Here is a 13608-nt window from a genome sequence, read left to right as displayed (position 1 = left end):
ATTCCCAGGTGCTTCCTGGTTCCAGCCCAAGTCCCATCAGTGACAGCAGGCAGAGGCACATCTCAGAGAACCTCAGGACCCTGAACTCCACTCAGCTGGCCGGTGAAGAATCGGATAGGCCTCGGCGTGCTCCCCTTCCACGGACGCATTCCAGCCCACCTGGACCCCTGAGTTGAGTGCCTGTGAATGTCAAGTCCAGGACCAGCGAGGAGACCAGGGAACCAGGCTGGGCTGCATGCGGGCCTGTGGCGCCTGCAATTGCCCAAGTGAACTCCTCCCCCCTGGAATCTGAGCACTCCAGCCCCTCTCCTGCACCGTCTGTCTCCACCTGCACAAGGGAACCCTCCCTGGCTGGGGTTTGGATGGATGGATACAGGGCTAGCGCAAAACGGCCCTCAGGACCACCTGCTGTATCCCTTAGCTAATACTATGCCAGGTAGGTGATCAGTTTTTAAGAAACTCAAATAACCCTAATAGGAAGTCAAAAATTTGAAAAAAGTGCAATCACACTTGCCATGACTTGTGAGGGTTTGTGCTGCTGAGCTCTTCCAAGGCTGTCATCTTGGAAACTCAGCCTCCTGCTAGACAGACCTTTCCTAAGGGCCGTTTCCCGTGAGTGACCAGTTGCTCCTGAAGCCTGCGGGTGCGGTGCCTTACTTTTAGCAGCACACTTAGCATGGCTGTAGGTTTCTGGATTTGTGTGGCTATTTGATTGACGCCCGCACTGAGCTATGAGCTCCATCATGGTCAGGATGAGATTTCCTTTTACTCAACATTTTATTGCCAATGCCTTAGTAAGTGCTTAATAAATATTTGTTGAATTAATATTTATTCATGATATGAGTAAAATGTGGTGCTTCCAGTCGTCTCAATAGCCTTCCTTGTTTAACCGTTCAATTGACCAGGAGAAATGCTGTGACCAATAGTTTTCACTTGTAGACTTACATATGTTAACAGCAGCGAGGAACGCTGCCATGTCATGGGAGTCTCACCTTCCTTCCCAATTCCCTTAATCAAAAAACTTGAAGTAATCCATAGTTTTAAATTCCTATTTACTTATTTAGACCTACAAAATTGGTATAATCTTTCCACATGATCTAATTTAATTCTGCCACCAATTTCTGTAATAGGACTTAAAGTCTCAATTTACAGATAAGCAAACCGAAAAGCAGGAATGTTAGCTTTTTCAGGATCACACCACTAAGTGACAGCAACTTGGTGTCACTAGCTGCTGCTCTTATCAGCGGCTTCCCATTCACAGAGATAGTTCAAGGGCAAAAGCAGAGCTGCTCTTCATTCTATTTGCAGCCTGTCCGTGGAAAAGGCCCATCCGCGTGGGAAAGTACAAGTTTGGGACATAACCCATGACTACACTTGGCCTGTTTTTTAAAGAGTGGTTAATTATCATTAAAAAAAATTTTTTAACGTCCTTTGTAATCAGAGCTGTATCACCAGTTCCAATAATTCCTGTTCTTCAGTCTTCCCGCACTGCCCACTAGGATAACTGGGTGTGCTTGTATCATTTTTAACAATTCACAGATACGTGTTGCTTCACTGAGGCCCAACCTGCTTTTGACAGCTTGTCTGGTCCTCTACCCCCATTTAGCTTATCTAACAGTGACTACCCCCTCACAAGAGACTTAAATCAGAACCGCCCTGTCAGGAAAAGTGTTCCAGGAACGCAGCCTGCTCGGGAAAGGGCAGTCCGTGGGCAGCTCTGTCTGAGGGGTGCCGTGGGAGGGAGACCATCAGAGCAGGAGCTCGGGGCCCAAGGCCTTGCCCACTCTGGACTGTCACATCTTCAGGGGCTGAGAGGCACAAATCGCCTCATCTACATGAAAGCATTTTCTCAACTGCACCGTGCAAACCGTATTTATTACATTTGCCATTAATTTGAAGAACATTTGAAACAACAGAGATTTAAAATGGGGATCTGGGGATTATCTGATGGTTGGAATTGTTCCTATTAATTTGGACCATGAATAGCACCGTTTTTATTTGTAAATGAAAAATTATTTTCAGACAGCTGCCTAGGATAGCAGAATGGGCATAGTTGTCAAAGATATAGATCACCAGTGTGATCAGACCGAGTTCCCAGAAAAACAACGGGGTCCCCGATCTTGGGATTCCTGCTGCCTTGCTGTGCAGTGCCTGGCCAACCAAATCCCCCCGTGAGTGGCTGAAGGAATGGCTGAGTGAATAAATGACTTAACCTCTGGACACGGCATCCCATCTGCAAAACAAGGACACCGCCACTCACACGGCGTGGTGCTGAGAGCTGCAAGGTAGCGTGACAACTCCGAGCAGAGTGCCCGGCTTTGAGAACATTCAACACATGACGCTTTCCCGTCCCCCTCCTCCTCCCTCTTTTTGGATCCTGTGTTGCTTTTCTCTCCTCCTCCAGGAGAATAGAACTATTCCATGTGTAAGGAAGCGACCAGCATGTGATATTTTGGGCTCTCCACAGTGTCAGAACAGTCTGTGTTTCCAGAACCCTGTCCCCACCAGTTTCTTAGCTGGGTCCCCAAAAGTTCCCCCAAGTACATGATACAACAACTTCAGGCTCATATCGGAATTTCTGGCATGAGGTCACCCTGAGTCACCCAAAGCACCCCACTCTGGTGCCCAAACCCTTCTTTCTCCACAAAAGGCGCCCCCTCCCCCTGGATTTGGGAACAGAAGCACCCCTTTCCCTGGTGACTCCATGGCTGCACCTCTCAGAGTTCGGCCCAGGCCCCTCTATCTCTTTATGACACAGAATGGTGAGAACTTTGCAACAGCCACTCAGTGAATGTTTTCAGCACTTGTTTTTGCCAAGGTTCAAATTTCCTAACAGTTTTTCTCTTAGCAGGACAAAACCTTGAGAAATGATCTAATCGGGCAGCTGGGAAAACGGTCCGTAGGAAAACTTGGCGCCAGGAGGAGCTTGCGTTCAGCTCCTTGTTGACACCCGTTGGAAGGCAGCGTTAACAAAGGAGTGGGGAGCTGGCAGCTAAGGGGAAGGCTGGGTCACATCCCAGGCTTTGGAAGAGAAAGCGCCAGCTGACAGGCGGCTCAGTGAAACAGGAGCACAGCTCAAGGGCGCTGTGAGCTGGGAGGCTCCCGCGCTCAGATGGGAAAAAAGGAGGGAAAAAGAGAGAAAAGGAACAAGTGGCTTGGGACTCACAGTTCGGGAAACTAGATAATAAACAAGTCCTCTGAAGATCCTTCTCTGCCAGGAAGCTAGAAAGCCAGTTTCTGCCAGAGCTGAGACCTACTCACACAATGAGACATGTCTCCCTCTGGGGTGGTCACACAGCGGACACTTACGTCATGGGACACAGGACTACATGGAAGGGGGTTGTGGAAATACCCGAGTGTATTCACAGACCAAACCAGATAGTTGGAAAAAAATTATCCAGGTCGAGTCACAAAACACTGAGGAAGGGGCTAGCCTAGTGGCTCAGTTGGTTAAGAGCTCACGCTGAGCAACAAGGTCACCAGTTCGATTCCCGGCCCACGCTGAGCTGCCAACAGGTGGCAGGATGGCTCAGCTAAAAAAAAAAAAACAACAACAACAGAAAAACACTGGGGAAAACTAAATACTTGTGAAGGTACGTGCACAATCATATGGGGAGGTCTGCGCCCAAAGCTGGACCCATGGACACATGCAGAAGGCTGGCAGGTGCTGGTGGCAGAGAGGGTTAGGTACACAGCTGTGGGCCAAGTGGGTCACAAAAGAAGGCTTACGGGGCAAGTGAGGGCTTTCTTATTTCAAAGAAATCAACACCAGTATCGAAGAAAATGGCATACAAAATGCAGAGAAATCTTTTGGATCCACAGACTGGGGCCCACGTGAAGTAAAACACAGCCAAGGAAGTATAAAAACCACTGAAATGGAACAAGAGCTGCATTTCTCTAAGAGCAAATGTGGCTGGCACTTCAAGCAAGTTCCGATTCAGATCGGTGGAGGAAGCACTGACATAATAAATCTAGGCGGGTACGCGTTTTATTGTTATAAAGTAATTAAGGTACTGGGCAGGCTGTCTCCTTAAACTGAGATGTGCATTTTGTCTCTGGAGAAATGTCAGCACGAGACAGGATTTACGGTGCTGCTAACAGTGAAGGGAAACACAGGAGTGTGGGAGTGAGGGGCAGGAGGTAGGAAGTGAACTGATTCCACTCGTCTTGTGCAGGCTCTTCGACTATCAGGTTATTCTCTGCCCTCGCTCTGACCCTCCAAAGCAGCAAGGAGCACCCACTCCCAGTATCGTCCTCTGAATTAGCTATTCTTCCCAGGTGACACTTAATGTGAAGCTCTGATAACCTGAAATATCTTTTGAGTTTCACACGTATTTTGCCTAAATGTTTTCCTCATTCCCCTCAATTTGGCTCTAACGACCCTTTAATAAAGCAGGCAAATGGCAGGAACAGAATCTAGAACGCCACCTCCTCCGGTGCCCTTTCTTTCTTTTTTTTTGGTAGGAGAGGCAAGACGAGTCAGCCCCAATTTCAGAATTCTGAGTTTTGCCAAATAAGTATCATGGGAACACCAGAACCTTACTTCAGGGACTCAAAAGTTTGAACCCTAAGTCCTTCTCCTCTGGTGGAACCTCCTAAAATTCACATCCGTGACGCTACTTCGTGCACTAGAACTAAAAAGATCTGCATTTTGTGTAGGAGCCAATAATCCAGAGGCATGGATTATTTAAAGATGGATTATTTAAAGATTCTTTGCAATTTCTCATCTTGTTTTTCACCTGTGTTTTGGCCACAAAGAGAAGGGGTATTCAGATAAATTTCTTGGTAAATTTAAGATTTGATGAAGGGATGGTGGGTAAGAGATTGAAACCAAGAGAAACATGACTTAGGATAATCATATCTCACAAATATACACACGTGCAAGTCATTGTGTGTATGTATTTATGTATCATGGCTGTCTAAACTGACAAGGGCGACCTTCCCTCCTTCCACTATAAAACTGATAAAATATAACTAAATTTTGGCTGCACTATACAGTCAAGCTTAAAAGAGCAAGAAATATCCAGATGCCATAAAGGAACAAAGAACCGAACTCAAAGTCTGAAACAGAAGCCTCGGGCACTGGGAATTAGGGAAAGGAAAGGTGGCTTTGAGGCCCCGAAGGAGCGGACCTAGCTCAGGGGCCGCTGCATAAAGCACAGAACCAAGTGCTTCCCACCCCTCACACCACCAGGATGCCGCCGGCCAGTCCAGGGCAATGGCAAACTTTAGTGGGGACTTAGGGGCGTTAACCTGTGAAAAATAGATAATACCTAGATACAGTGTCGTAGTGAATTTTCACTACCACATGAAAAAAAAATAAAACATTACAATCACGGGGGAGCTGTCACAGGAAACCCCCAAATTACTCCATAGCAACACCATCAAATCTCTGGGACATAGACCGCTCACAAAATAAACAACTCTTGCTGAAGATGAGTTCACAATCCTAAAAACCCCATGATGAAGTAAACCCACCGTTGGGGAATTGGCAGGAGCCGCTAACAGAAACATTAGCATCCCTAAGAACGCAAGAAAAAAGGACTAATTAGAGACTGCAAAAGAATTTATTGTAGTGGTTTTTAAAAGAATAGAAACTATAATGAAAAAAGAAAGGCTAGTTTGAAAAAAAATCAAAGGCAACTTCAGAAATGAAAAGTATAGTTATCAATGAAATTAGAAACTCAATGGGTGGGACAAACAGCTTACACAGGGCTCAGAACAGAATCAGTGAGATAAATACAAAGTGGTTACTGAGAATACAGCATAGAAAAATCTAAAACATGAAAAGATAGATTTAATAGAAGTCTACAAGAAATCCCAGAGGGAAGAACGGCGAATGGAGATAATATTCAACAAAATAAGAACAGCCAGAAGAAAACAGATGAGAGCAGAACAAAAGGAATAAAAATAGATCTGAATAAAAATAGTGGTGAAAATATAATAATCAAAGATATAATGGGGTAAGGGTGAGAGGGGAGATGAGCTCATACTTGTTATAAAATAGTTCAGTAAGTCCAGAAATGCACTTTTGTATGTTATATCCCCAACCTCCACTGACAAGGACACATTAATCCACAGAGGCAGCCTGTGCTCCGGCCCTCTGCCTCTCTAATGTTCTGTGGAAGAGCCGTAGGGGCAGCTCACTTTCAGAAACCTCAATTTCATCTAAAGTTTGTTAGTTTGAATACACTTAATGTACCACCTACACAGACACAGGCACAAAACTGAGTCCTAGATTTTTACTCTAAATTTCACTCGAGTATATACTCCTCTTCTGCATCATAACTGCCAATTTTTCTTATTCTAACTAATTAAAGTGTTGGTTTCTATAACCTAATTTAGCCAGCAATCAAGTGCCTGGGGTGAATTTTGATGACAAGAACCCCACCTTGTGGCAAAGTTTTCCAGCAGGTCTGGCCATACACTGCTTTGCCATTCTCATTCTGAAGATAAATCTGCGTTGAGAAGTTATCACTTCATCTGCTTCACCAGACAAAATTTCTAACAGAGCATTTATCTTGTGTCTCTGCATGGCACCAGAGTACGCAGTAAATCTGCAGAGCACAGTAGTTCTGGGACCTGGTGAGTTATTTTCAAGTGAAAGCTTGTAGTCTTTGCACAGCTTACTGCAGGAATATTTTAAGAGAAAAGCAAACATGGACTCTGGGTTAGCTTCTGCAATGTTATCATCTGTTGGGTATGGTTCAGATATTCTACTTTCTACAAGATGAATTCACTTTGCAGAAGCAATCACAAGACAAAAATTCCCTAAACCTTTAACAAATGACACCCTAATTACCACCATACCTAACACAGCTATCCCACATAGCACATGCCTGCCCATTTCATGTCATTCGTACCCTACTCCTCTAAAAGGTGGATTTAATCAATCTTTTCCCTATTTTAAAATATAGCAAAACTAGGTTGTAGAAACATAATCTCCATTTTTCCCCTTTAAAAGAAGTATCTTCCTCAGTGTCTTTTCCCACAGTCCCCTATGTTTCCATTTTGAAAGGTCTTATTGTTAATAAGCTAAAAAATGGAAAGCACTGAGCACAAGTTTAAAAAGACAATAGATTAATATTAAAACAGCTTTTTATTTGTTAATGTCACATAAGAAATTTAAGCAAGTTACACTATCTTAAAAAAACACAACTAACGCGTTTTAACAGAAACCCTTCCCTCCCCCTCCCCCTCCTCCCGTTCCCCTCATGAATTAAGAATCTAAGAGAAGAAGTAACCATAAAACAAAGTTTTGTGGAATCCTTCATCCAGAGTGCTTACATGATTAGGTTAATATTGCCATCTTACAAAATTTCTCTTTTCTATTTTTAAAAAAAATTTGTAGCCTTGATTGTTTATTACAAAAAAAATTCAGTACAAAATTTTGATATATTGAAAAATGCTTTCCCCCTCCCTCACAGCACCGTTATATATAGCAGAGAATGATCAAGAGCAGATTGCTAATCTAGATGAAGCAATCTTCAAATTATGCCCAAACACACAGTGGTTTATCGACCCAACCCTCCCCTTCTCACAAGAACTTAAAAAAAAAAAACCAAAAACAAAAACAAAAAACACACATACAAAAAAATGTCAAAAAATTTGAGGGACCCTTTCCAAACAGTACACAGTTCAGTGTCAATAATTCACATCTTGCAACAAAGTATATGGATATGATTTCTTTTACAAAACTTTCAGTGTCAAAAAGGAAATTAAGGCCATCAGATTCGCAGCTTAAAAATTCACATAAAGGAAATATAAAAATATTCTGTGCTTCTGAGAATGCTCTGCACTGTATGTAAGGATTACCATACTTCTTTATTTCGAGGAAGACCGTTGACTTGAAAAGTTTACATGATTGCACAGCTTCTATTGGATGTTCTCGGGGCCCCCTGATGAGGAAAACAGAAAGAAAACTTAGTGCTGAGAAAACGGATCACAGTATTTTAAAGTAAGACAAGAGATGCTACAAATCCCTATTACCTATCTTCAAATGGACCCTCATCATTTCCCACTTATCCTTTTTAACCGTCTCTTAGGGACTTCTCCAGAAAACTCCAACAAATTCCAGAACAGTGATTCAACTCCAGCTGCACACTCAGATCCTGAGCTTTAAAAAAAATTCTGATATTGATCCCTAAATCAATTAAATGAGAATTTCTCATTTAACTGGTAAGAGTATTTTTATAAGATTTTAAAGCTCCCTAAGTAATTCCAATATATACCTAAAGTTGAAAACCACGGTTCACTAACCTCCTTCTATAGCTCAGGAAACAGGAGATCAGTGGACTCCCTCTGAACAACCAAGCAGAGAACACACTGGCTGGACCCCCAGCTTTCACATCCCAAAGCATCTGCACTGGGTTCATCCTCAAATGTGAAGGTCACCACAAAAACTTCTCATCAGCTCCAAAAGCCACCTGGACTCTTCCTCTCATGTGAAGTCAAACTCGCTGATCTGCCCTTCCACCTTCCCTCTTTTAAAGCCTGATATCACTTTTCTCTGATCACAAACGCTAAAAACCTCACGCATCTTGACCTTCTTTTTTCCTTCTCTCACCCAAGTTCAGCCACCATGCCTTAATGAACCTCCATCTGTGTAGTCGCTCAGTGTCTGCAATCTCCCTTCTCAAGTCTCAGTTTCTCCTCTGCACCAAAGTGTGGGGTGGCTACTTGCCTAGGCATTCCACACTACGTCAATTTAACACCTTCCAACTGCATGTACCTCTCACACACCCTACGACATGGCAGGACGGGCAGATACGCTTGGTGTTTCAGTCTTGACATTTCCCCTATGAAGAACTAAAGATCATCCCAAATTCTTTGCCACTCTCCTCCTGTAAGTAGACTGTTTCCCCTACCTGGAATTGAGCTGGCCTTTGCACTTCCTTTGCCTGAGAGAATATGGTAAGGAGAGATACCGTGCCACATCTGGGCACAGGCTTTTTTTAAAGATTTTATTGGGGAATCGGGGAAGGGGAACAGACAAGTTGCTGTCCTTTTGTTCTTCAGTCTAGTTGTGGGGGACCTTGCTTCACTGGCCCATGTTGGTATTATCATTGTGCTCTTCCCGGGTGAGGCAGTCACTCACTGACCATTGGACGGCCACTCACAGTGGCTCACGAAAGCTGCTGGCCAGCCCCACTGCAGCCTACGCTGTCACCAGCGACTCATGGCAGCCCAGCTCCAGGTCGAGCTGTTGTTCACCATCTTAGCTATAGAGGGCACAGCGTCACTGGCCCTCATGTGGGATCCGAAATGGGACCCTGCTGTTCAGAGCTGGGTCCCAAGCCAGCACTTAACCAACGCGCCACTCGGCCGGCACTGGGCCCAGGCTTTAAGGGACCTAGTGTTCTTTGCTTCCACCCTCTTGGCAGCCAACTGCCATGTTGTAAAGCTTGGGCTAAACTACCAAGTGATAAACCCCATGGAGAGAGCCGTGGAAAACACCTCAGCCCCAGCCGAGCTCTCAGCTGAATTCAACTGCGTGACTGACTTAGTCTCCATCGTGTGGAGCAAAACATTGCCCCACTGAGCCCAGTCAAACCACAGAATCGTGGAAAGTAAGAAACGGTTTTAAGCAACTCAGTTTTGGAGTGGTCTGTTAATATAACAACAGATCATTCAAACACCCTCAGAACACCGTCATCTGCCTTCTCAGACCCAAATAATTGCGCATCCTTCAAAATACCGGGCAAACACGTTTCCCAGAGATCTTCTCAACTACTCAGGGGCCCAGAGCCTTCTCCAGCATCTGACTTTCTGGACTCCTGATCAGAGCCACTTGTTGGGCACCTTGAGACATCTTACATTGTTATTCTACTTCCAGTCATTATAATGCTTCTATTAAGGGGAGAAAATGGATCCTGTGCTTGTTTCGTATTAAATCAAGCCTAAAATACCTGTTCTTAACTATTCCTCCAAAATGTATGAGCAGGAGTCCAAACCAAAAATACATTCTACCTCATAGAACCTACCTCAAGTGGTTCTCAACCATGGTGCTGAACACCTAAGATAATGGCTGTCTGGAGTAGGACTGGGGCTAATGAAGCAAAACGAACAGCTTTATAAGCCTGGAGACGGAGTCTTTTAAGGATAAGGATAGGAATTTTGATTAATGATCAGGCTCAAACAGCTTGAGAATATAAACTGAAGGCTCATTAGTTATTAATAATTCCAACTTAATTAACTGAGATCAAATTTGGAGTTTCTTTATTTCAAGGGCTCTCAAAAGCCCAAGCATCAGCTAAAATCTGTCTTGCAATTAGATGATGAGGAACTTAATATAGCAACAATTGTGTTTCATACTGAAGTTGAATATTGCTTTGTTATTTTTTAAAGTTCATGTGCAGATGTTTGCTCTCATATAGTGATCTAAACTTCTCCATCACAGAACCCTGAAAAAAATGTTGAGCATTCCAATCTGTATATACTTATTTATAAGTGATACACATGTCCTATCACAACATATTATGTACATTATAAAACAAAAGTCAAAACTGAAATTTGATATGAGAAAAAAGTTAGAGAAGGGGTGTTAACGTTCTCTTCCAGTACCTAACACACTCTCTGGAATATCCCCTCTGGAAAAACAAATCCCACTTGTAGATCACTGATCTGGTTCATCAAGTAATAGGGGGTAAAACCAAACTCCACTACTGATCTTGGTTTTCATGTAATTCTGTTAATAAAATTTTAACAAATATACTGAAGTAACACCTGCTGGTGGAAAATTTCTTCCTCAACAACCACTTCAGCTGCTTCTTCTTCCTCCTCTTCCTCTTCAGGTATGGTTGTTTTGAAGACTGTACTTCTCTGAGCGACCTCCTAGAAACAAGAGCAGTTTGATTTTAAGTAAAAACCACACTTAACACGGTTTGGGGGAGGAGAACCTTTCTTTGCTTAAGTTTAAGAAAAAGCATTCCTACATCACTTTTTTTTAAATGGTTCATCAGCAGCTTTAGCTACTGAACATGAATTTTTGCATAATTAGTAGCAGTTCTTACATCTTCGTTATTCCTTGCAGGGGAGCTCCTGGTATCCATTTGAAATATCTGCTGACAAGTTACCACTGCTTTGTATCCAATTCTGTTACTAAGAATTCTGCAAATGATTTGGCATACCAAATTCTTGTAACACTCAACATGAATTCAGAGTACAGCTCTCAGGCTCCTAGCAAAGAGAAGGTGCTAAATAAATGCTGAATAAAATGAAGTCGGAGGCCAGCAGCTGTGATCTCAGGGACCATGGTGGCAACAGGACCACCCGATGAATGAGATGAAAAGAAAAATCTCTTTTCACATTCCTTCAAAATAGCTGGTTCCTCTTGAATGAAATGGAATCAAGACAAATGAGCCCTATTTACTAATACTAACATACTAGTGAAGTTCCAGTGTATCCCGCAATCTCTTGGCATTCGCTGGCAGGAGATTTCCATTTTCTAGCGAAAGGCCATGTACAGCTGACTTTCCTGTAGAGAACGTTGACTTGCACAAATGCAGCAGTGTTTCTGTTTAAGAATGAGGCTGCCCTGATGATGTGGTGCCCATGAGTGAGTGTCCTCTCGTGCTGCAGGGCACTCAATTTTACTCTACCATGTCCTAAAGTCACTCACGAAAGACAACTCCTTTCTCTGGAGGAAGAGGAAGGACTAACATAATGTCAAAGCTCATCTGAAATTTAACACAGACCAGCTCGTTTAAAATGGCAGGGGAAGAAAACCAAAAGTATCACAGAAATGAGACTTCAATTTTAAATATGTCCAAGGATATATTCTGTGAGTGAAGTAAGGTAGTACAGTAGTATTTTGTGGGGAATTTTGATAATTCCCCAAGGCCAGGGAAGATGGACCATTTTGAGTCTCTCAATTAGCCAGAAACTTCAATTCTGTGAGATCAGTCTATGTATACCCAAATAGCCATTTCACAAATATCAGCCTGCTGTAACCAAATTACTTAACGTTCATAAAAAAGCATGTGGCTCCTTAAATCAATTACAATTGTTAGAACTAAGATATGATTGGGGTATGGTGGCATACAAAACAGAAAAGATTTTCAAAAAGTTTCAAAGTACCCAGCTTTCCGCAACTCATCTTAAAAGAAGGGAAAAAATCTGTTAAGAATTCTCACCTTCTAGCTTCTAGCAGCTGGTGCCAGTGTACACACGTCTCATATGGAAGCACTGGCTCTTAAAGCTCATGATGGGACCTAAGACTATTAGCCTCAAATGAGATGCTTAGAAAACAGCAACTTGCTCAACTTCTTTAATTATGAATTACTTCAACATAACTACTTTTAATATAAGCCCGCAGTTAAGCACTTTTCATTTGACAACATTTAAAAACCAATTACTCTAATGCAGAAAGCCTGTATGGAAAATGAGTGAGCTAAATAATGTCTAAAAATTTAGACAGAAAAATAATATAACAAATTTAAAACCAAAAGTTGTTAGGAGGTTCAGGCCCAGGAAACTATGTTATTAGTCCACAATGATAGTAGATAAGTGTCTTTACCAAAAAAATTCCTCAGCAAGACACCCCAGCCTATCAAGTGTCCTGAAAGACACACATAAACGATCTCTATAAAATGCAGTATCGGTCTGCCCTGTAGCGCTCTGGGCACGTAAAGGCACACCCATCTCAATCTATTTAGTGCCCTGAGACCATCGAGAACCACTAATGTGCTCGTCTCTTCACAACTCTGCTCAGTAATGGCCTGTTGGCAGCCTGAAATCACCACAGTGGGAGTAGTTACACCATAGAAATCAGCAAATGCTACACACCAGGGAGGTTTCTGTTAATGGAGGAGCTGAAAATTAAACCGATATCTCTGTATAAGGAATCACTTGCATCTACAAAAGTTTCAGTTATGCCTATATTCTGGAAGGTACACAGAAACTGCTTGATTTTTTACTCCCCTCATACAAAAATATTTTATTTACCATGGTGACATTTGCTGTTTTTAATCATCCAGCACCCCCTCCCTCATTTCTCAGTAGGAGCCACCAGTTTCACAGGAGTGCCCATCTCTCCCATGGAGATGTGACACGTGTGTCACAGGAGCCAGGTGGACCCAGCTATGGAGTGGGGAAGAAGGCTCAAGCTCTGACTGTCCTCCTGACTCCAGGAATTGGTTTAGAGAGGCATGGGACCCGAGCTGCTACATGAGACTAAAGCCCAAGATGGGGGCCTCCTGGGGGGAGCTGCTCTTTCCCACAAGAAGCCCGGACAATGCCCCTCCAGGAGCAGCCGGCAGCCACCCTCAATCCACGAGGGAGACCACTCGAGAAGCAGAGACAACAGAGAGATCTCTGGAGACACTGGTGAGCCAATAGATCAAGACTACAATCTCTGGATTTTTGGTTCTGTGAAATCAGATATTCCAATTATTTTAAAGCCAGTTTAACTGGGTTTCCTGACATTTTTCATGACGCAGCAAGAAGAAAATACACATAAAAAATTAAACTGACTTGAGCCAATTACCTTCAATATTACAGAAAAGTGGTCTTTATGGTGGTAATTACAGACTGTTGCAAATATGGTCTGGGACCTACTAATAAACATGCTCTTACAGAACTAAATAAATAAATACCAAAAGTACTTAT

At 43.0% G+C, this 13608-nt stretch overlaps 1 protein-coding gene across 1 annotated transcript in view; it reads right to left on the bottom strand.

Annotated features, from left to right (window-relative positions):
* Nucleotides 1-7080: 7080 nt before the first annotated feature.
* The window catches only part of LMNB1 (lamin B1), a 52209-nt gene continuing 45681 nt past the window's right edge, over nt 7081-13608 (bottom strand). Inside the window, exons 10-11 of the mRNA XM_019635277.1 lie at nt 10726-10833; nt 7081-7898 (exon numbers count right to left, since the gene is read on the bottom strand). Coding sequence (XP_019490822.1) covers nt 7857-7898; nt 10726-10833 — 150 coding nt within the window. The 3' untranslated portion in view covers nt 7081-7856. The remainder of the gene's footprint in view (nt 7899-10725; nt 10834-13608) is intronic.

Source organism: Hipposideros armiger, unplaced genomic scaffold, assembly GCF_001890085.2.
Source record: "Hipposideros armiger isolate ML-2016 unplaced genomic scaffold, ASM189008v1 scaffold_21, whole genome shotgun sequence".
Lineage (NCBI taxonomy): Eukaryota > Metazoa > Chordata > Mammalia > Chiroptera > Hipposideridae > Hipposideros > Hipposideros armiger.
Note: the sequence above shows the minus strand (reverse complement) of the source record. Positions and strands in the feature narration are given on the sequence as shown.